This window comes from Pavona decussata, unplaced genomic scaffold, assembly GCF_977016875.1.
Source record: "Pavona decussata unplaced genomic scaffold, jaPavDecu1.1 SCAFFOLD_114, whole genome shotgun sequence".
NCBI lineage: Eukaryota > Metazoa > Cnidaria > Anthozoa > Scleractinia > Agariciidae > Pavona > Pavona decussata.
The window spans coordinates 1,079,330-1,102,033 of NW_028145528.1; the positions used below are offsets into that span (position 1 = coordinate 1,079,330).

General features: G+C 39.3%; 3 protein-coding genes across 4 annotated transcripts; 1 reads left to right on the forward strand and 2 right to left on the reverse strand.

Annotated features, from left to right (window-relative positions):
- Nucleotides 1-604: 604 nt before the first annotated feature.
- Nucleotides 605-12,025, reverse strand: LOC146470052 (uncharacterized). 2 transcript variants are annotated; one of them, XM_085122156.1, is made up of 8 exons: nucleotides 11,905-12,025; nucleotides 11,471-11,555; nucleotides 10,227-10,396; nucleotides 9,483-9,557; nucleotides 9,166-9,254; nucleotides 8,849-8,901; nucleotides 8,530-8,633; nucleotides 605-841 (listed from the first exon to the last, which is right to left on the reverse strand). In XM_085122156.1, the coding sequence occupies exons 1-8, from the start codon at nucleotides 11,984-11,986 to the stop codon at nucleotides 756-758; spliced, it is 744 nt and encodes a 247-aa protein (XP_084978282.1). In that variant the 5' UTR covers nucleotides 11,987-12,025; the 3' UTR covers nucleotides 605-755. The 2 variants fall into 2 exon arrangements, with proteins under 2 accessions (XP_084978282.1, XP_084978284.1); XM_085122158.1 differs by lacking the exon at nucleotides 605-841 and adding an exon at nucleotides 6,711-7,462.
- LOC146470053 (adenosine receptor A3-like) lies at nucleotides 3,784-4,852 on the reverse strand. Its single transcript, XM_085121894.1, has one exon. The coding sequence runs from the start codon at nucleotides 4,702-4,704 to the stop codon at nucleotides 3,784-3,786; it is 921 nt and encodes a 306-aa protein (XP_084978020.1). The 5' UTR covers nucleotides 4,705-4,852.
- Nucleotides 12,026-13,600: 1,575 nt separating the features above from the next.
- On the forward strand, nucleotides 13,601-21,578 carry LOC146470054 (lysosomal acid lipase/cholesteryl ester hydrolase-like). The gene is made up of 7 exons (XM_085122159.1): nucleotides 13,601-13,873; nucleotides 16,317-16,633; nucleotides 17,005-17,251; nucleotides 18,091-18,243; nucleotides 18,392-18,463; nucleotides 19,623-19,691; nucleotides 19,905-21,578. Exons 1-7 carry the CDS (start codon nucleotides 13,757-13,759, stop codon nucleotides 20,139-20,141), a joined length of 1,212 nt encoding a protein of 403 aa, XP_084978285.1. The 5' UTR covers nucleotides 13,601-13,756; the 3' UTR covers nucleotides 20,142-21,578.
- Nucleotides 21,579-22,704: the final 1,126 nt, after the last annotated feature.

Here is a 22,704-nt window from a genome sequence, read left to right on the forward strand (position 1 = left end):
TTGTTATGAGCAATAGGAAGAGAACATCGTCTCGCTATGACTGAGTGAATTAATCACAAAGCGGTCACTCCATTTTTCTTGTTTTTACTCTTAATATTTTGTTCCAAAGGTGACAACAATATTAAAAGGATATGACACTGTTTTCAGTCATCAGATAACTATACAACTGAACAATTACAAATCAGAATTTTGACAAAATGCGTTTTTAAAAAAATAACAAGAAGCCTTAGAGCTGATATCACTCCTGCACATTACTATATTTCAAGAATTTATGATGCAGCGTTGGTGCGATGTCTAACAATACAGAACTAATCGCAAGCTGGAGTAAAGATCCCTTGGGAGCACAGATTCATTGGCCACGTAAGATAAAGACGAATACTTGAAAGCTTTGCATAACTTGATACAATGTACAGTTCTAGAGCGAGTCTTCGTTTAAGTGGCTGCCAAAATTAACCATGTGTACGAAATTTTTGATCTGTATACTATAACTGTTGTGAAATATGTGTAATAAGCAACATAAGCTTTGCATAATCGTTCAACCAATCAAAAGCAATCAAACCCCAAACCAATCGTGACATGGCCTGCGCGTGTTTTCCCGCGCTTTCTTCAAGTTCTGATTGGTTCAATGTAATACTTCCTCGTGTTGTGATTGGACAGATGTGGTTCGGTTTTAAGATTTCTGTTCTCTGTAAATAGTTTCATCATTGGCTTGCATCACTCTTGAAATTTTATTGATCTAACAAGAGATAGGTCGCTCACTGACTGCACTGAGACGAGGAGAGAAGTGAAGGTTGGACGTGAATGCTATTTATTCTTAGCACTGTGATGTCTTGTCTGTGGCCTAGAAAGGAAATCAAATTATCTTACTGCTGATATCAAAAGTCACTCCTTATAAAACATTATCATGACGGTTTATAACTAATCAAATATTTTCCCTTGTCTACGATTGATCAAAATATGCCACATGATGCAATATCTCAAATAACTCTCATTTGAATAAACTAGGAATTATATACCTCTTACTAACCGACTTCGAGGTAAAGCACGCAGACCTTAAATCAACGGGAAAAAACAAGGATCCGTAACTTACAGTACGGACTGAGAAAGCGAGGTTAGTAAGATATTTATTATATCTCTGAGGTTAATCAGGCACGCAGGAAAGGAAAATAGTTAAAGTCAAGGGAAATGTAGCGGGCCTTGAAAGTGAACTATTTCGCTGGTCGAATCATTGGAAAAGGCAAGAAGCTTTTCCAGATGAATGCGTTGCATCCATTATAGCTAGCCATGCAGATAGTTTTTTTCTTTCCCAAATCTACGTGCTGCTAAAGATTCTGGCTGTCTTACCTATTGGAGGCACCGAGGCCGAAAGGTCATTCTCCTGTCTCCGCAGACTCCACACCTGGCTGAGATCGACAATGACCACTGATTTGTCCGTCATCACCATGCATGCTAACACGATGGTTGCTGTGGAGACAGACAGCATTTGCCGAGCATTTATGGAACTCCTTCCAAGAAGGATGACGGAACCATCACTTTTTGGGCAGTATATATCGTAGAGGACATTAGTGGGTAATGTATTCATGATTGCATATTTTTTAGGAATCAACGTACACACGATTAACTCTCATTGTTCTTGATAAAGACTAGCAACAATTCGCGAATGCAACAAGGTACCAAAAGCTATTTACCATTTCGACAAGAAATTAGTCGTCCCGGTTTAGAAATCCGCAAATGAATTTACAAATCTAAAATAATAAAATTGGCATTTGCGTTCGCCTAAAATTCGAAAATGTGGCTATTCATCGGAAATCAATCATGCTGATGCACAGACCTCAAACACCTCAACCAGGCTTTGGTTTTTTACATTCAGTTACAAAAATTCCCCCCCCCCCCCCCCCCCCATTTCAAAATCCTGGATCCGCGCCTGTTCTGGTACCATAATTATGTACTTGGCTACTTGTTAAAAACAAATTCAGAAACATTGGGGGTAATAATTGATTTTGATAATAAAACATAAATTTGGCTATTTGAAATGAATTAACTTGGAAAATGTCTAAGATACCCAATTTAGCAAATAGGGGAGCAGAGTGTGCTCCAGTCGATAGCAAACTGTTTTGGAGTACTTCTGTTTATGACTCAACATAAGTTTTAAGTTCTTCTAACACTTTGAAATCTGAATTGTCACGGCCTCCCTAACTTGATAACCTGAGTATCAGGCCTTCCTAAGGGGAGGGGGGAAGGGGAGGGGGTGGTCTCTCTTCCCGCTTCCCCCCCCCCCCCCGCCCCGAAAAGCCTGATACTCAGGCTACTAACTTGAACCCTTCAGCCCCTTCCTCGATAACACAAAATACGATCCCGCCCGAAACGGCTTGGAAACGAAATGTCACGGTTTTCTTTTACTTCTTCTTTTTCTTTTTTAGATTTTTAATTGAGTGGACAATTTTTTTTTTCGTTTTTAATCTAAATGCCAAAACGTCAGAAGAGACATACCTCGAGTCATAAACGATTTCTTGAGCCGATCTGAGGCAAGACCACATGAAATAAGAGACCCTTCAAATGACACGTGTGGAGAAATACATTAGTTACAAGTGCAGATTGACTCACGAGGAGTATTTAGCGTTAGTTTTCATGCCACTTGGAACAGCAATTGTGGGGAGGTTCAGTGAAAAAAAAAATGGAAAGACCGAGTAGATTAAATGGATACTAGACTGTCTTCTTTATCTTGGGGATCGTAAAACGAACGAAACACGCGAGCACGCGTGGAAATGGCCTCGCGTACCGCAACAATCAAGAAATATTGCTAGATCTTGCTGATTTCGCTTTACAAGAACAACCAGAAGGCAATTTATGGTCGCTATTTCTCGCACATGGTATAATGGCTCATATACCATAGCCGCTAAGCCAATCAAATCCCTTGAATTGCATTATACAATGATTCAGTTAATTAACAATAATATACTTAATTATCCTCTTCCAAAAGAGGCTATTCAGGGATAATGAAACAGAAAGAAACAAATATATCAAATACAACAACATCGTTAACAATCCCATGCAGCTAGCCATTTACAAGGGCAGCCGAGGAGTTGAACTCGGGGCTACCGAGGAACAACTCAAGATATAACTCAAGGTAGTGCGGGTCAGAGTTGGACTTGAACCCAGGGCCTCCGGGTTACAAATCCGACGTCCTAAATATAACCACTTGGCCACACCGCATCCCTAGCCTGCTTCATTCATATCTTCATTTTACGTTTCACTTGTATTTCATTTCAGTTGACAAAGCATCGTTTCATATGTCTAGAAATGCACACTGATGAGATGCATTGTGTAATAGACATCACGAGGTGTCCCCTACCCACAGGTCTTACCAAAACACAAATACAGTCAACTCCTTTTATTGCGGACACCCTCTGGCCCACAAGTTACTGTCCTTAACAGCGAGAGTCTTTAATAGCGGGGATATGTTTCAGTCAAACGTCCTAACCACTTGGCCACGCCGCCTCCCTAGCCTGCTTCATTCATATCTTCGTTTTACGTTTCACCGGGAGCCACAATCTGATTATGGCTCCTGGTTTCACTTGTATTTCATTTCTTTTCACATATCATCGTTTCACATGTCTAGAAATGCACACTGGTGAGATGCACTGATGACTGCCTAGTGTAAAGGATAGAATGCTCTGAGCATTGTGCCCAGGTGGACAACTTCCTCCTGAGGTCAGTGGAGAGAGCTCGCCTGACATGCTTCCCTACTGATATGTCCCGAAAGTGGAACAACGTTTAACCGAGTTATGTCCGAATAAAACAAGCACAAAACTGTCGCAACGTTTCTTTCGCCGCTTGCCTGACTTCTTTGATCTTCCAGCAGTAAAGAACCGGGTTTAGGGAGGAATTAAGGTAAACCAAAGAAATTGTTAAGAATTCGGCCATATCAAGAAAGGTGCTTGATCCGCGAACAGCAATTACAGCGGTAACTGCAGCGAAAGGAATATAACATATCGCCAACGTCAGGTGAACCCACAATGCATTGGAAACTGTCTTCTTGTACCGCGCCATATTTGGTGCGGTATTTCCATTTTGCAGAACATCTCGTACCTGTGTTTGTTGACGCCTGATTGTGAGAAAGATTCTTGTGAACGAGTAACTTGAAATTATGACCTCTAACAGTATCATAACCGAGCACACAAGGAAGAATAAATTTGCGCTCTCAACGTAAAGAATTGTGACGCCAATGCTTTTGAGCCAAAACATGACAACGGCCATGCGAACTCGCCTTAAAGTCACGACTTGTCTGTATCTGAGTCTCAAAAGCAGAGCGAGTAGTCTGTCCACACTTATAGCGGTCACTATTGCCAAAGATACTCCGCTAAAAACGGCCATTGAAAACGCTAGCGAGTATTCCGCCACTCGACACAGATTCCAGTTGCCGTTTGCAGCCGAGAGAAGGAAGGTTATTGCTAATGGCTGGGAGAAGGCGCCCACACATAGGTCGGTGATCGTCAACGATCGAAGCAGTAGCTTTGATGGCGGGTGAAGAGATGAATCTTTGACAAGGGCGACTAGGATTAGGCTGTTACCAGAAACAGCTGTCATTGTTAAAACGATGTATAAAAATACGACAACTTTGTAAAAGACACGGAAAGTGTCTTCCCAATGTCCACTGCAAAAGGATTGTTCGTCAAAGTCGGTGGAGTCGTTTCCAAGATTCATGTCACAAGTTTTGAAATGATATATGAGAGTATCGTTTGTATGTAGTGGTTTGAATTCGGTTTTTGATATAACATAGGACAGATAAGCGATTTTAATTCATTTATGTGTTTGCTTTGGCCTTCCCGTAATATTAACAAAAGCGCTCATAAGTACGGAAGCCAGTTTTAATTACTTTTCATCTGTCGAATTAATGCCAAATAAAGACAAAACTCTCCATTGCAGATGTCCCTTCTATGCACGCATGTTTACTCATATTTATTATTTCAACCGATTTGCTGGCAGATATCTCCTACTTTCGCTAAATTTGTTTGAACAAATCAAGTAAGAATTGTGCAAAGCTGCAGTTTATATTAAACAGCCGGGGCGAAAAGGTAAAAATAGAGGCCTGCACAAAGACACCTCTCTATCGTGCACTAATTGCTGCAATATATAGTTAGGATAACAATTCATTTTTTGGCGAGTTAAGCTAAATACTAAAACTTAGTGATTTGTTGAGTCTCTGTTTGATGCTAGTAATTGCGGATAGGTGTCGACTTAAATTTTTAGCAAAGGAAGTATAGCCTTTCCCACAACTGCTCCTTGTATAGATCTGACTCGTCCCCAGTCGCACGGTCAAGAGGAGATTAGGACGGCAACGCGCTTCTCCTCTCGACCATGAGAGACGACTGGGGACGGGTCAGTGAACAGATTAGATAGCTTTGCAAATCATATGCATGCAGGCCTAAATACACACGCTGGCCAGTGTGAACCACAACCTCTAGTGAGAGCAGTCAGTAGAACAAAATCAATGGATAAAGGGATATCCCAAAGCGGCACCTCGGTGTATGGGCGGGATAACTAAAGAAAAAGAGAAAAATTTTGGTACCATCTGGCCAAAGGCTATTCCCCGGTTTCTTGAACCCCCGTTGTTTCTGTTGTTGTTGTTTTTGTCATTTTTTTTTTTTTTTTTTTTGTCGTTTCACCGTCACAAACTTTCGGCAAGACTGGCATGAAAGTTTAGCGGTCGCGCTTACACGCACACACACAAAAAAGAATGAGATCTGCCAATGTTTCTCAAATAAACTTGGATGATGAATCGGGCTTCATTTACCAAACAGACCCTGAATATGAGCAAAAGCCTCTTAGACGATGTTTTCAAAACCTGGCACTAACACGACAGAAGATAATAAAAACGCCTGTTGCTGGTTGCAGTGTTGGGGCAACTAATCTGATCTTGAAAGAGGAATTGTTCAGTCACTGACACAGGTATACTCGGAAAAAAGAAAATCTGAGTTCTCCGAACAGGAGTCGAACCTAAGACCTTCCGATTACTAGTTCGGATGCTCTACCACTGAGCTGAAGGAGACTCATGAGAGATAAGGCCATTAAACTAGGTTCATATGACAAACATCCTGAATACTGCTAGTATTTGAATGTCGATAAGTGGTATATGATCTGATCTTCCAGACGTTTCTGATATTTCAGATCTAACTCAAATACTAGAAATTTAAAACTCCTACATCGAGATACCCTGCGAGCAGAGGCCCTTCGATCTTCCTAGATAAGTCGGGAAGATCGAAGGGCCTCTGCTCGCAGGGTAATATCGAGATAGATACCATAATTAATAAAAAGAAAGATTAGAATTCCGACCGAAGTTTAGTTAGACTTAGTCTTCCTTGTTACACTTCGTTATTGTCTAGTTTTCCTCTTCACACATTACGGTATCATTGTTATTGTTGTGTGTAATGTAAACAAAAATAATTATTATCATTTTGTGTACAGTCTGGCTTGTCGCGATTAGGTCTTCGCTATTTGCAAGCCAGCCTAGTTATAACTTAAGGTTCTGTTGTGAATAAATAAAACATGAACTAAAACTTTAACTGATCTTTCTTACACCCCAACGCATGCACAGAAGTTAATAAAACAAACACCATTCACGAGCACGATCAAGTAAACCAGTTGTTATGAGCAAGAGGAAGAGAACGTCATCTCGCTATGACTGAGTGAATTAATCACAAAGCGGTCACTCCATTTTTCTTGTTTTTACTCTTAATATTTTGTTCCATAGGTGACAACAATATTAAAAGGATATGACACTGTTTTCAGTCATCAAATAACTATACAACTGAACAATTACAAATCAGAATTTTGACAAAGTGCGTTTTTAAAAAATAACAAGAAGCCTTAGAGCTGACATCACTCCTGCACATTACTATATTTCAAGAATTTATGATGCAGCGTTGGTGCGATGTCTTGGAATACGAACTAATCGCAAGCTGGAGTAAAGATCCCTGAGAGCACAGATTCATTGGCCACGTAGAGTAAAGACGAATACTTGAAAGTTTTGCATAACTTGATACAATGCAGTTCTAGAGCGGGTCTTCATTTAAGTGGCTAACAAAATTAACTACGTGTACGAAATTTTTTGTCTGTCTACAACAACTGCTGTGAAATATGTGTAATAAGCAACATTAGCTTTGTATAATCGTTCAACCAATCAAAAGCAATCAAACCCAAAACCGATCGTGACATGGCCTGCGCGTGTTTTCCCGCGCTTTCTTCAAGTTCTGATTGGTTCAATGTAATACTTCTTCGTGTTGTGATTGGACAGATGTGGATTGGTTTTAAGACCTCTGTGGATAGCTTCATCATTCTCTTGCATCACCCTTGAAATTTTATTGATCTAACAAGAGATAGATCGCTCACTGAGACGAGGAGAGAAGTGAAGGTTGGACGTGAATGCTATTTATTCTCAGCACTGTGATGTCTTGTCTGTGGCCTAAAAAGGAAGTCAAATTATCTTACTGCTGATATCAAAAGTCACTCCTTATAAAACATTATCATGACTGTATATAACTAATCAAATGTTTGCACTTGTCTACGACTGGTCAAAATATGTCACATGATGCAATATCTGAAATAACTCTCATACGAATAAACTAGGGTTAAACGAGGTTAGTAAGATATTTATTATATCTCTGAGGTTAATCAGCCACGCAGGAAAGGAAACTAGTTAAAGTCAAGGGAAATTTAGCGGGCCGTACAGTGAAATACGACCCGCTAAATTGACCAATCACACCACGTGTACTAACTGAGAGATATAATAATATCATAATAGGTAATATTCCCTAAGGGACACCCCTCAGTTTTCAAAACTTGAGTTGCTTCAATGCCACAAGATATATTATGGAATATCTCCAGATGGAAGAGCATTTTCCTTATCAAAAGTGGTACTGGAAAACTCTAAAAGCTCAACCTATTATACATGCTTCAGACAACATCCTAAGCATACTTTACACAAAAACATTTCAACGATAAAAACACCTTTATTGGCGTTGAAAACATGCACGAACATTACCTGTTCTGAGAGGCAAACAGTTTTCTTGAACCTGTTCACTTCTTAGAACAGATAATGTTCGCCAATAAAATTATATCTGTGCATATAATTGTACCAAATTATTATTGTTTACATAACCACAACATACAGCAGCCACTGAAGATCAATGAGCCTATCCACCACCGTTATGATTGTAGTACAATTTGACACACCCACCACTTACTCCATCTAAATCAACAGTTGAGGTCTCTGGGGTGCTACTTTTCCTGTGACATCAACCTTCAGTTTTGGCTAGGATATCCACATAGAAATGGCGTTCACTCAAGGTATGACAAACACCAGCAGTGGGTTGGGTGGGTAATGTGATTTACATATAGGCGTTCATGTTTAATTTCATTTTTCCCATTTATTTGTGAGTTGCCATGAGATTAAGCACCTATAGTGTATGGTGACCATAACTACTGTCATAAAAAAAATTGATTCTCATTCACTGTCCCACTTGAGCTTACCTTGAGTTCTCTTGTATCCCTTTCTTCTCTTCTTTTTAAAAACTATCACCTTTGGAGACTTGGTTTTTTCCACTACAGTAGCTTCAATCTTCACTATGTCTCTCCTGTAAGTTAAAGGGGGATAATAATAAATTTGTTAGAGAATGATCTTTGCCAGTGAATCAGAATACTGAAGCAACAACATGTAACTGAAACTGATTAAAACAAACATAGACAGAATGAAAGAACTTGATTTCAGCATCCTGAATATGTTGTTTGAAAATAAAGAGATTCTGTTTCAGAGAGCCACTGAATCTTTCGCTATGCACAGTGTACTTACGCAAGTAATGGAGTTCCAATGACAGTGAAATTTTCTCCACCAATCATTAGAACCTGCCAGATAAGGACAAAAAAACATCTTTAAAAATTTAAAGTTGACTAAACTTTATTAATACACATTAACATTACAAGACAGTAAAAAAAATCCTTAAGCTTTCCTTTTAGTTTTCCCTGTGGACAAACGCCACCAAGGGAACACCCAAATGAGATGTAAATCCAGGAGGCTGCCAGTTATACAAAGGTCATACATTGTTTTTACTGTTAACATTTTGGTAAACACAAATCCATAGATGCTGAACACACCAAATCTAAACTTGCCTTTTCAATGCGTATCCTGTTTCCAGTTTCTGCATCAATTCTGTTGATGATTATTGTATCATTTACAGTGATCTTAAATTGGCTTCCTCCTACACAACAAAAGAATCATTTGAAAAAAAATTGATTTAAAGAGAAAAATGTTAAATTTGGGACTGGATCATGTAGTAGGTTCACTGGAAATATCTGAAGGCAGTTTGCTACGGGCATGAGAATCTAATAACCAAAAGAAAATAACAAAAGAAAAAGTTCATCGTATGATAAAAGTTTTACATTTGTTTCATTCAGATGACATTAATTAATAAATTGGTGCTACCCACCTATGTGAACGACAGCAAATATCTGACCACTGTTTTCACTCTTTAGCATTTCATCTTGAACATCTTTAATGGTCCCTAGGGTTAAACAAAATATTCACGAAGGCTTTAAATGAAAGAGAATGAAACATTATGACAGTGCTCTTAACTAAAATATATTACATTTCTTTGAGGAAGAGCCTTCATTCAAATAACCCCCCCCCCCCTCCTTTTTGAAATGACATTTTTAAGTAATGTTGTTGCTCAAACACAGCTGTAAGTTTTTCGTCAAATAACATCTCTCTTGAATAACTCCCCTTTCTTGAAGCTATTATTAAATGACGAAATATGTAGTATTCACATGTAAACATCAGACCCCAGTTGTTTAAGGAGTGAGTAACTTTATCCAGGGATAAAATGTATTAGTTGGAGTTCATTTTGTCTGCTGGAAAGTGATTTATCCACTGAATAAAGTTATCCTCTTTTCGATGAATCAAGCCTTATATTTCATTTGAAGTGACTGTAAGAGACGGTTGTCATACTTTTAACAAGAAATTAAAAAGTGAAGAGGCTAAGACAAGTTTTCAAGTCATGTGCTACTGATCTACAGTTGGTGTAGCCTAATTTGCAAATTTGTTCACAGACTGCCTTGGTGTACTTCTGCTTGCAGTTTGCACATACAACTTTGTCTAAAGTTCAACCAAAGAACAAAAATGTGTCTTTTACAGTTAGGAATCCGTTCCTTCATTTCTCAGTTTGTCAAGGTACCTGAATATGGCGGACAATTTTGCTCGTCATCTTCCTCTCCACCAGCTTCTGTGAGAGAACTTGAAGATGCACCACTAAGACTACGAACATCCACATTTCCCAAAAGACTCAAAGGACTTGTTACAGAGAACTGAGCTGCTGCTACTGTCACTGTTGAGTAGGTTTTGAAACTGTTAAAAGAAAAAAAAAACAACAATGCTGAACTGAGTTCAACAAGGTGTCTGTGAATTAACTTTTGTTGCTGCTTAGCACTTTCATCCACTGACAAACCTTAACATCTCTCTCCTTCTGCCTCCTCCCCCCATCCCCCCCCCCCTTCCAGGCTCCAGTGGAAACATGGCCTGAATTATTTTTTCAGACTTTATTTCACTTCACTTCAGTCTATTTGCAACTGCACAAGTTTCATTCATAACTGGAAATTATCTTTAACTCTTTCACCTTCAGTTCAAATATATGATGTTTCATGTGTGTCATACATTTCACATGTCACATTTCATATTTCACATTTTGGTATCTCGTTTAGTAATTCTTTACTCCGAACTTCAAATATATCAATCAATCAATCAATCAATAATCTTTATTTATACACGATAAGTATTAAAGCGACGCTTCGCTTGTGGGGTCTTGTCTAAATAATTAAATAAGATAACTAATGAATTAGAAAATAAATAGGATATACACCAGCTAAAATCATATAGCTACTTACTACATACAAGTCTAAAACGATAAAAGCTTAAAATTCTAAAGTACAAGGTGGTACTCTAGTATCGACTAATTATCAACACTAATTATACCTAAAATCTTCCTCCCTTCTGGTCAATGTTTGAGGGGAGATACAGTTGAAATCTAGGTGTAGCAGAGTCTTTGACCGTCTTGCCATAATCAAATATTTCTTAACATTGTCTATATCTTCATTGAGTTGAGTAACCAACGTGTTCCAAACTATTGCTCCCCTACGAGCTACAGAGTTCCCCATGTAGTTGGTGTTAAAACGAGGGACATCAATTTTCAGTTTCTTCCTAAGTTGATATCGCTTGATGTTATCATTGCTCTTAATAATAGCTGGCATAGCGTCTCGAGTCAGGTTATTGTGGATTTTATACATAAGCTTAGCTAAGCTAATTTTATACATAAAGGCTAAAGAAGACCAATATGAATTTGTATAATTATTTCACTTTCAAATGTGATTCTGTTTGGCCAGACCTAAACTGTAACAAGACAACACAACACAGGTCACCAAATACCTATTTTTTACAACTTGGTTACAGCTTAATGGACTGTTTTGAACTCCTTGAAACTTCTGTGTTTTCACACCACCAACACAAAAACCTGAAAATAAGGCACATAGTGAGACAATCACATGAACATGCAGACAGTGTTGGTATATCTGCACAGAACAAACAGTCGCACGGAAGAAAAAAATGTCGTTTATCCGATACAATATACTTGCTCCGATGAACATATAATAACAGCATTGCACTCAGTGACTCAATAACAGGGGTGCTCGTTCCCTTTACTCGATTACATTGAGGCTACAGGACCTATAAAAACTTTGATTTTATGCAGCTATATTGACCCGAGAAAAGCGCATTCTACCCGACATTTGTCATTCCTTGATCTTCTAAGGAATATTTCTGTTATGTAAATAAACAGAACCCTTATTATTTACTGGTCGTACCGTCTAAAGTCGTTTTTCTCACGTTCCTAGACACTGCTGTTCTTAGTAAGTTTGCACACCGCACAACGTTTCGCGCCGCCATCTTGGATCCTTATATTTTCTGCGATAATCCGCTGGTCAACAAGTTCGGTGTTTCTCCCGGTCGAGCTCAGCCTGGCCTCCCCCCCCCCCACAAACGAGTCCCCTAAAAACGACTGCGTGGGAGGGTAGGTTCGGCAGAGTCTAGGCTCGATTTCCAATCAATCAACCAATCTTTATTCCTCCTAAAGATTAGAACTCCTAAAGATTATCCTACGATAAAAAGACATATCTTAAGTTACATTTTTTTGTTAGAAGTAAACATACAGTATATAGATAATAGAAAGATTAATTAAAAGTTATATCTAAAAAAAAGTCTACTTACAAAACCATTTTTAAATATATCAGTCTTAATCTCCGGGCAATGTGCGGTTTTGTTTCTAAGTTGATACTTAGTTTCTTTCTTCTTCGGGATAATGTGATTAGCGGGCAATCGGGATCCACTGAACGAACGTTGAAAAGTTTCCTATCTGCCTTTACTAAAAGTTCTCGAATATCCATTCTTTTAGATATATACATACATTTCCTTTTGAAGCATCTATCCAGGACGTTTTGTATGACCGTAAGATCTGAGTCTACAGCGCCATAAACAGACAGACCATAAGTGAAATTCGGTAAAACTAAGGCGCTAAATAGGAGGTCTACTTCAACTTGACTAAAACCTTCCTTCCGTAACGATCTTAATGCAATGCAACGAGAAAGCCCTGCCTATGAAGCCGGGAACAGCCTGCTGCTCAAGCCTTAAAACCACCGACAGTAAAAAAGAAAGGAAATAAAACTACTCTTTTACAAAACAAAGAGCGAGCACCTTTTTTTGTCTTCCTGCAGGGGAGGTGACAGAAAGAAGCTTGTAATTAACAAGGGAAAAACCCTGGGAACGTTTTTAAATTTTCGTTCTTCCCAAAAACTATAGCATACTGGAACTGCCTCCCAGAGGCCATTGTTTCGTCTACCCCTTTGGAAATATTTAAACATAGGTTATTAGCTTTCCTTAAGTATTAGTATATAGTTTATATAGTTTTCTTTATTTGACTTTTTTTATCATCATGATTTTATATATTGATATATCTGTATTTTATTCATTTGCTAATTTTATTTATTTTTACGGTTGGTGTGATATCTGAATTGATTTTACCGACCAAATAACATGTAAATGTAAAATTACGCGACGGAATCGTGACGCTCAAAATCATTCACATCGCTTGGGATTCCTGTGGGTTTCTTGGGATATCTGTGGGTCACCAGTGCTCATCAAACCCCATGGCAGCGCAGCGAAAGGTTTTAAAAAAACAGAAAGTGAATGCAATAATAAACTAGTAGTTCTGTTCAAGTGTGGAACCAGGCTTAGGCAAGCCCTGAAACAAGCGAAAAAAAATTTAAGGCCTAAGATACGATAACTGACCTCAGGTCACTGTGTGGAAGATGATTGCGTAAAATTATGATTATTTCTTTTGTCGAAGGGACTCTTTTTTTGGTCAATATAAAATTATGATGATTGGCTTGCGTGAGCCAGCCATGGCATGGCAAAGGTCACCCTTTTGGGGGGAAAATGATCGCGCGCGCTCATCACATGATACAATTGAATTGTATAAATAGCCAATTGCATAACTGTAAGGCAACCCCGAGAAAACAACATTAAGTCCTGGTTTCCTGTTCGTCTGAATCCTTCAAACTTTGGCGTGCCTTTACAAACAAAACTACGTCGTTTATCCGCAGAACATTGCGATAATTTGGCAAAAAAACAAATTGCGTTTTGTGAATTGTGGATTGTAAGATGCAGTGGGTACAGCTCTTCTTAATCACAGCCAGTTATGTTGTTTTAAGTGATGGATTCAGCATCCCCTTCAAGCGATTCGGCGGCTCTGTCAGCCCTGATGTTGGAAGAAATGTGGTAAGGCTGTTTATCTTGGTGATTTCAGTTTACACGAATGGTTCTTGGTGTGCAATCAATACTTTCAATCGAATAATATTATCTTCAGAAGGCAATTTTGACGCCGATGGTATCTTGCCATATGAATTATCGATCTTATTGAATCAGGCCATCACCTGATGGTGTGGTTATATACCCGCAAGGTCTCAAATAAATGCCTGGCAGTCAGAAATTTTCATTCAATTTCTACATAAGTCACGCAAAAACACTCTTGAGAGAATTCGATGTTTCCTTAGAAATGACAAGCGATTCTAGAAATATTTTCGTTTTGTAGTGAACGAGTTAAAATCGCTGGGTTTTCGACACTGTTACGCTGTGGTTATATGCCCGGCAGCCATTAACTGTTAGGAAGCAGAAAAGGTTAGGTGACCAACGACGATACGTACAGAGTACATATCGGATAGAATCCTTATAGAATTCAGGTGAATCCATCTGATTGCCACACATGATTTGTGTGCATTGCAAAATACTTTGTACATTGCATAATGCCAACTTTGTATCACGCTATTTTTAATTGTCATCGGTTGAGTGCAGTGATACACGGTTATTACAGGGTTTGTTCATTGAGTTGATATTCTGTCTGAAAGTTACAGAGAGAAAGGGTAAATGAGCAACGGAAAACTAAAATATCAAGTTCTTCGGCTGGCTATTCTTGGAAAACGTTTGGGACAGAAGAATTGGCAAATCTCCAGACCGCGGAAACGCATCGTTGAAAAAATGTCGTAGTGAAAGGGGGGATCCGTCTTCGATTCGAGATTGCGGCTAAACACAGGCTTACGTTCGGTTAAACTGCATTCTAGAATCGAAGAGGGATCTGTACAGATGAAAACAGGAGTGGCTGAATAAAGGTTGCGCCCAGAGTAGTTGACCCGACCAATTTGAAAGGCCGGAAGCGACTTTTTTGTAAAGAAAATACATGTAAAGTAACTCACCTAGATATGCCTACTGAAATAACCTGCGATCAGGCGTTCTTTTTTTCGGGGAAGCAGGAAAGTGACTTTAACTCTTCCCCGAAAAAGTGACTTCAACGCTTCCCCGGAAAAGAGAACGCCTGATCGCAGGTTAGTACTGAGATAGCCAGCAAGATTTGGCTTCCCACACCGTAAATACCCCCGGGGTAGGTGGGGGAGGGGGGGGGGAAATCCTCTTAAAAATCTCTGTACGTATGTGTGGAGTCAAAGGCTAAGGTTTTTGTGTAAAATGAAACAAACAGCAACGAATAATCATACTAGGTGAATTGGCCATATTTTTTACATGGAAGCGGATGAAATTTCACAGCTTACTCTCGTTAGATCACGGGGTCACTCGTTCAAGACGAAGAGTATCTGATTTCACTTAAAAATCAACTAACATCGGTTACGTATTAAAATAACATTAGCGTTTCGGTCTCAAATAGGGTATAGACCATTTTGGCCTGAAAGTCTGAAAACGGCTATGGATTGTACAAACCGGGTTTGAAAAAGTGGAATGAATTTTATAGTTCAGGTCTGAAAAAGGTATCGAAAAATTAAATATTTTGGTCTGAAATAGGAAAGACTGTGATCACGCGGTTTTTAAGATCTTTGTGGTTCGAAGGAAAAAATACTTGCTTCCGAGCAAACATGGATTGTGCCTTGTCAGAAAAAAAGCTTAAAGAATCGATCAACGCCGGCTACAAAATCATGAGGTCAGTAATTTTGCCAGGGAAATCGTAGCCTGTCAACAGGCTCCCAAGTGGGGTATAGGGCGAAAAGAAAAATCGGCGAGCCGGGACGCCCTGACCCCACTTGGGAGCCTGTTCACAGGCTAGGGAATCGGAAACAGTATAACACTAGGTGTCGCTAACGCAACATTTCCCGCAGTTTTTCCCTTTACTAGAAGATTACGACTCATGGCAATTGCGTCAACAGGCGGTTGCGCATGTTAAAATAGGCCACCTTTTCCTGCAAATTATGTCGCCGCAACTAAATGGCGATTATTCCGTTTTCAATAAAAAGTTTCCTGCTTAGACCAATATAATTTTAAAAATAGCATATTTATACGCGAATTTGCCGTGGAGATCCCTAATGAGATGAAATTAAATCAACAGAAAATCATTTAAGTCGATTTTCAAAAAAAAAAAAAAAAACGGATTAGCCATGACAATGTTTTTAAGCCAATTCAATCTAAAACGCAATGGAAGAACTTGAAAATGTTGGCCTGACTATTTCAAGTTGATATTTATCTCCGAAAGCATTTTTTAATATTTTCCTTGCACTAGAGTGGTCGTATTGAATACAATGTGGCTATAACGTTTCGGTTTCCATCGAAGAGAAAGTCAGTGCCCTTTGGACTTTTTAAAATGTTGCCAAAAACAAATCACACTCTCTTGAACTAACTCGTGAGCAATCTGTCAGCTTGACTTCACTTTCTTCTTCGACTTTAGACCCAGATAATAGCAAGCAGAGGATATCCTTGTGAAGAACATTACGTGACAACACAAGATGGCTTCATTCTTGGCTTGCAGAGGATCCCGCGAGGGAGAAATGAAAAGAAGAGTGTTGTTTCCAAAGAAGTTGTGTTCCTACAGCACGGCATTCTAGCAGACGCGACCAACTGGGTTATGGATTCTGCAACCGAGAGCTTGGCTTACATATTAGCGGACAGCGGTTTTGACGTATGGCTCGGAAACATCCGGGGAAACGACTACTCGAGGCGTCACGTGAAGTACAATCCCAGCCAATCAGTGTTTTGGAATTGGAGGTCAGTTTGTGAGTTTTGCCCTTGTAACAAGCGGATTGCTTTAATTTACCCAAAGTGGCCAATGAATAAATTTGAAAGAAACAACAATTGAAAGAAAGACTATAATTGCTTTCGTCCTTTAGAACGAGAACTTTTGATACCTGTTTCGGCAAAAAAAATTCCGTGAAATAAAAGTTTGCGTCTTTCTTCATTCAGTTCTTTTAAATTTCGAAACGTCAAGAAAACGGAAGGTATTTATCAGAAGAACCGCGACGAACAATTCTCCAAATTCACGAAAATTAAGCTTTGCAAAATATATCCTTTCTTTAAAGATCGAGAACTTATTTGTCTTTCAGTAAGATATGTTCACCCCTTTCCCTTCATTTTCACAGCTGGCAGGAAATGGCAGACATTGATCTTCCCGCCATGCTAAACTACGTGCTAAATGTCACGGGCCAAGAGCAGTTGTTTTACGTTGGTCATTCACAGGGGACATTGATCGCGTTTACAGGATTTTCAGATAACCCGGAACTGGGAAAGAAAGTCAAGGCCTTCTTCGCCTTAGCTCCGGTCTACACTCTGAACAATAGCACGGAGATTGCAAAGGCAGCGGCGAAGATTTTGTATCCACTTGTCAAGGTATTTAACAGTAAATGTACCACGAATCAGGTGTTGATGAGAATGAAGATGACAATGATGACGATGATGATGATGTTGATGATTGATTTATTGTCTAGTGACACACTTGGTAACTTGCCAGAAAATACGTTTACTGAGATTGAAAATAAACGAAATACGTGGAAACTGTAATATGACCGGAAAGGCAAGGCTGCATTCGATTTCGGGGTTGGTGATGGCGAGCAACTTTAAACCCGATACTTAGAGTAAACAAATGAGTTGAAAGAGTTTAATGTAAACACCGGATTAAATATGGAGAGCTTCAACATAAGCTGTTAATCCATGTTATAAAATGGAAGTCCCTAGACACCCTGTCTAGAAGCAAGACGAGAAATGACACGGAGAAACTTAGTTTGTACGGACAAAAGGAAGCTGCAAATGCTACGCCATCAGTTAATACTAAGCGGTCAGACTATAGCCAAGAACGATAACAAATTGAAACAAACTTCAGCCCGGTATTTCAAACGCAAACTGGATTGTTTTAAATCAGCCCTAAAGAACACCTATGTAAAGTGATGTTAAACAGGCCATTTCCGAGTTGCCTTGAACCTCGCTATGAAAGCGAGGTTAAGTGCAAAGTTTTTATCGTGAAAATTAGCATATGCAAACAAAATTAATTTCCAAATGAAAAGCTTTGCACTTAGCCTCGCTTTCATAATGAGGCTCGAAGCAACTCGGAAATGGCCTACTCTCCAAAATGTTTGTAATCAGTCTTAGTTATTCTTAGCGTCAGTCTGAGAAATCTATTTAAGAGTGTAATAATTAAACTGTACAAGGAGTTCTCCTTATTTTTCCTCCAGAAACTTTTCCCCGACCTGACGTTTGATTTACTCCCTGGTGACTTGTTACGAGCGCTTATCAAGCTCGGGTTCTGCGACAGTCCAATCGCGGAGAGAGTCTGTTACGACTTCATGGAGTTGGTGATTGGAATGGACAGCAAAAATATTGACGAGGTAAACCGTAAGTTGGTGCAAGCAAACTTTCTTTTAGATATAGTACGTTGTTACAAGTGCTTTTCTTGGGGGGGGGAGGGGGGCTGGGTAGTCACTCATTACTAAAGAGCACTGATATTTTTTTCTTGTTTTTTTTATTTTCTTTTAGTCAAGAGTACCTGTCTATGTAGCACACTTTGCGGAAGGAACAGCATTTAAGGATCTGGTACATTTTGGACAGGTCTGTTTTTCACTACGCTCATCGTGATGAAAAGAAAATGAAACCCTTAATCATTTTCAACTCAGATGCAGAAAAATTAAAAGCGTTTCAACAGCTGATAAGAGAAAATGATCACTTTTAATTATTTTCAAATCAGCTTAAACCATTCACTCCTAGCTGTTTTCGAAAAATAAAAAAATAAATGCAATAAATGCCATTTTCTGTTTGCCACGAAAGCAGATTACAGCCAAATTAACAAAACGCGCTTTACAGTACAGAAAAAGAGCGTTTCTTCCAACTCAGCTTCGTTCCCAGGGTCTCTCCTCTTCCCGTTCCCTGGAGCGCGCGAGAGGGATGGCAATAGGAGAGACCCTGGGAACCAGGTTGCTTCCAATTTAGGACCATTTGTGCAAAATCTGAATTGGGCATGCGTACAATTCAATTTTGAACGAAAAGAAAAGCTACCAAACCGTATCATATCGTATCAAATCATACTTAGTCCCGTTGCTTTCATTTTGATTTCTTTTTTCACGTTTTGCCGAAGTCTTAACCATAGTAGCAGTCGTTTCTTGTGATGGAAAAGGTTTGCCCGAAAAGCTGAGGAAAAAGTAGATTTTTAACGAGAAGTAGTGGTCCGTGAGAAGGCTACCTTTTTCTTGCATTTCTCTATGGAAAATTCCAAGAAGTTTTTACTTGTCCAGGGATTGTTTGAAAGATGTTATCTCATTGCATCGGCTGATTATCAAAAACACCTTTTTTCTTTAAAACTGATGACGATAGAAATGGCACAGGAAGCCTGGTCCTTCGGGTTTGTTGTGGTTTACGAAAGACTAGAGACTTTTCAGCGAAGAAAAAGGCATGGTCACAAAGTTAAAAAGACCGTAGGAAGCAGAGATTGGAAAGATTGTATTGAATGGTGCTCTGTCATTGGCTCGAGAAAATTAAAGCGGATTGTGAATATTCTTCACATTCATTACATAGTTTGGTATCAGGAATTGGTTTGAGGCCTTTGTTGTAAGCTGCGTTATTCCGTTTGTCTTTTGAACAAGTATCTATTCTTGCAAGTGAGTCTGAGTTTGCTACGTGACTAGGCATAGAGTGTTCAATTGAAGATGCTTTACTTTTAGATTCGGGAGATCATGATTTGCATTGATTGTGCTTTCTCTGGCTTTTGTAACAGATCATTGTCGACAAGAAATGCCAAAAATTTGATTATGGTGCAGCAGGAAACGAGAAGCACTACAATCAGGTAACAACGACCAAATTATTATTTCTAGCTCCTTTTCTCGATGTCTTTACTCCCCTTTCCCTCTGTCGTAGTCAAGACCCCTGCCGTTTGTTTAGTTAACGTTATTTACTACGGCCAGCTATCTCGAACTCCCTCTTTCTATAGCAAATTAACGAAAGTTAACTGATTTAAAGAAAATCAGAAGTCAGTCGAGTTCCTTCTTCCTCTCCCCAGGCCACTGCTCCTCCATGTCACGTGCGTGACATGCCCACTCCAGCTCTACTGTTTGTCGGAGAAAAAGATGGTCTTGGTGATGTGGGTGACAATGAGGCTCTGAAGCCCAAAATCACGAATCTAATACATTATGAAGTGATCCCTGGTTGGAACCACTTAGACTTTCTATACGGAGTAGACGCACACAAACTCCTTTACCCCAAAATTGTGTCATTTATGAAGAAAGGGTTTGTTTGAGACCCTAAAGGTTTTTATTAAATTTAGAAACATCGTTAACAAGGGGACATTGATAGGCCAAAAAGTTTCAAGTGGGGAAACGTCTCAGTGTTCGGGAAACGAAAAGTCTCTGAAAAGAGTCCTAAACTCCTTTTATTTTTTTTGCTTTTCGGAAACACAAAGTATTTTTCGCGAGAAAGACCTCTAGACTACGAGAAATTTCTTATTTATTTCAAAGATGGTACAGCATACCACTGAGGGAGGTGATTTTAGCCTGCGCGCACTCCAGTGTTCCCCCCGTTCTTCCATCGCTGAGAAAAAACAAGAGCATTCTCGTCTTGAAAGTTTTAAGAAGCGATATTAAAACGGTGTTTTTACCACAATTAATGTTCCCTTGTTTACGGTGGCTTAAGGATTGTGGGTCAGTACAATTTTGGCAATTTATAAAGAAAGTTTGAAGCTTGTGGCGTTCTGATTGGTTAGAAAATATGACGACTGTTATGGTAAACCATGTAATGATAGCCCACTTTACTGCTGAATGCTTAGTGACCTGGCCTTTGAGTGGAAACGAGACTGGAGTTTCTTTTCATGTGCTGATGAAACTACGTTAGCATAAGAACAGTATGATTTTCATATGAAAAGTAGTATGTCTAGTGAGGTTCGTGTCGAATCAAAGTCGACTGCAGCCTCGCTTACACTCAATGGGTGGGGAGGACTGGTTACCAAACAAACCAAACATGCAATGCGTTGTTAATGGGGCTGAGAGACCTTCAAGTGTCAGTGAAAATCTTTTTGAAGTACAGATCATTGTCTAGGCCAAGCAGTCTGAGTTCAACAATCTTACAACAGTAAAATGAGCTATCCATGCACTGCTTTGTTAAGGCCGATAAAACAAAAGAGCTTTACTAATAGTGGATAACAAGAGACTATGAGGTAAGAGAGCGAATCCCCCATACATGCCCCTCTTCCTATGAAAAATTTTTTCAATCTATTTTTGTTTGCGTTGCTATTCAAAGTAATGTCGACATCTTGTTGGTCAGTTAGAGTGACGTCATTTAATTTTAAACTCAATGGAGGATTATAATTTCCCAAAATAGCATGACGCGTACTGAAAAAAGATTGAAATAAAATTATCATGGGGCACAGGGATTCGCTCTCTTACCTCATAGTCTCTTGTGGATAATATTTTTAAAAACTGTGAGCTGTTTATAATTGAGAATGTTCTCAGTTTTTGAGTCATGGAATCGTAGCCATTTATTTTATCTAGTGTGACTTCATAGTAGCCTAGTAATTTTATCAATTCTTTTAAAGTATTTTAAATTTATATTGTTACGTTAGGGTATGGCTTTATAGCTTTTATAAAAAATAGTACTAATTTATCTATAGTGTCGCCAATTAGTTCACGTAGCTAAATAACCCAGACAATTAAATAAAGTCGTTCATTTATTTACTTTTGAAGTGGACTTGTACTATCCTGTGTGGCGGGCGCTTTGCGCATGCGCCCGATTTCCCCCACCCCCCACCCTCCGCCTTTGTTCCCCTTTCAGTAGGGGTATCGAATGGCCTTAGCGAGCATGCGAGCACTGAGGGTGTTTTTGTTTGTTTGTTTTTTTTTGCGACCAAGAGCAGTGATCAAATTTGTCTTACGAGTAGCTAGCACTTTAGAAAATGCAACTGGCAAGTAGCGAGCACGGGAGGTTCAACTGTAGCTGAATGCCACGGGCTGTTCATTAAGCTCTCCGAGTGCTGATAATTCGAACCATGGATTTTGCACTTGCATCGTTAAGCCACAGTGAATGCCTTTAAGAGCATGGTAATGGAAAGGAGTTTATTCTTGTAAACATCCAAGTTCGTGCTGCCAGAAAAATTTTGAATCAACCTGTTGATGTTATGATTCTATTTTTAGCCACTTATTTCACGATGCAGAGACACGTTTTATCGCTTCTGTCCCAATTAAATAAGACCAGTCAATTTGCAGATTTGAAGCCGTAGATGACCGTAGATGTTAGCGGTAGAAATATCTAGAATTCTTCGAAATAACTCAGAAATGTATGTATCTTTGCTTTATGGCCTCTTCACTTGTACTACTCGCTTTAGAGTCGGTTTCCCTGAATTGTGAGACGAAATTTGAGCATGATCGGAGCATCCACACGATCCGCAGGGTGTGCTGTCGGTGATGGCATTAGAAAGATCTTTTCAGCACTTAAATGGGACTGTGTACCATCAGCCGCCAAAGAATGGCATAAAAACATCCGAGGCGGACCAAAAAGATCATTTACAGTTGATCGATTCACATACTCACATACGACCGAAAACCGTGCAGAGGTCACGCCCTAGCTCGAGGGTCATTTCAGATGGCGAAACCTTCCACTTCTTTCTGTCCTGTCTGGGTTCCCGCGTCTTTTGTTCTAGTCATCTTGGTCACTTGTACGGCACTTTTCTGGAAGCCGGAAGGTAGTGTTTAATAATTTTAAGTGTTTTGTCTCTCCCAGGCAGTTGCATCATGACAAAAGTATTAAACCGTATTAGTGTCACATTAAGAAGGTACTCCCAACATTGATGAATTACGTTCGATTCTACCTCA

Coding starts and splice junctions, on each gene's coding strand:
- LOC146470053 (XM_085121894.1), bottom strand. CDS start 4,704: ATGAATCTTGGAAACGACTCCACCGACTTTGACGAACAATCCTTTTGC.
- LOC146470052 (XM_085122156.1), bottom strand. CDS start 11,986: ATGGCGGCGCGAAACGTTGTGCGGTGTGCAAACTTACTAAGAACAGCA. Junction 9,558..10,226: donor AAATTGTCCGCCATATTCAG/GTACCTTGACAA, acceptor GTTTAACCCTAG/GGACCATTAAAGATGTTCAA. Junction 842..8,529: donor GGGATACAAGAGAACTCAAG/GTAAGCTCAAGT, acceptor TTTCCTTTCTAG/GCCACAGACAAGACATCACA.
- LOC146470054 (XM_085122159.1), top strand. CDS start 13,757: ATGCAGTGGGTACAGCTCTTCTTAATCACAGCCAGTTATGTTGTTTTA. Junction 16,634..17,004: donor TCAGTGTTTTGGAATTGGAG/GTCAGTTTGTGA, acceptor TCATTTTCACAG/CTGGCAGGAAATGGCAGACA. Junction 18,244..18,391: donor ACAGCAAAAATATTGACGAG/GTAAACCGTAAG, acceptor ATTTTCTTTTAG/TCAAGAGTACCTGTCTATGT.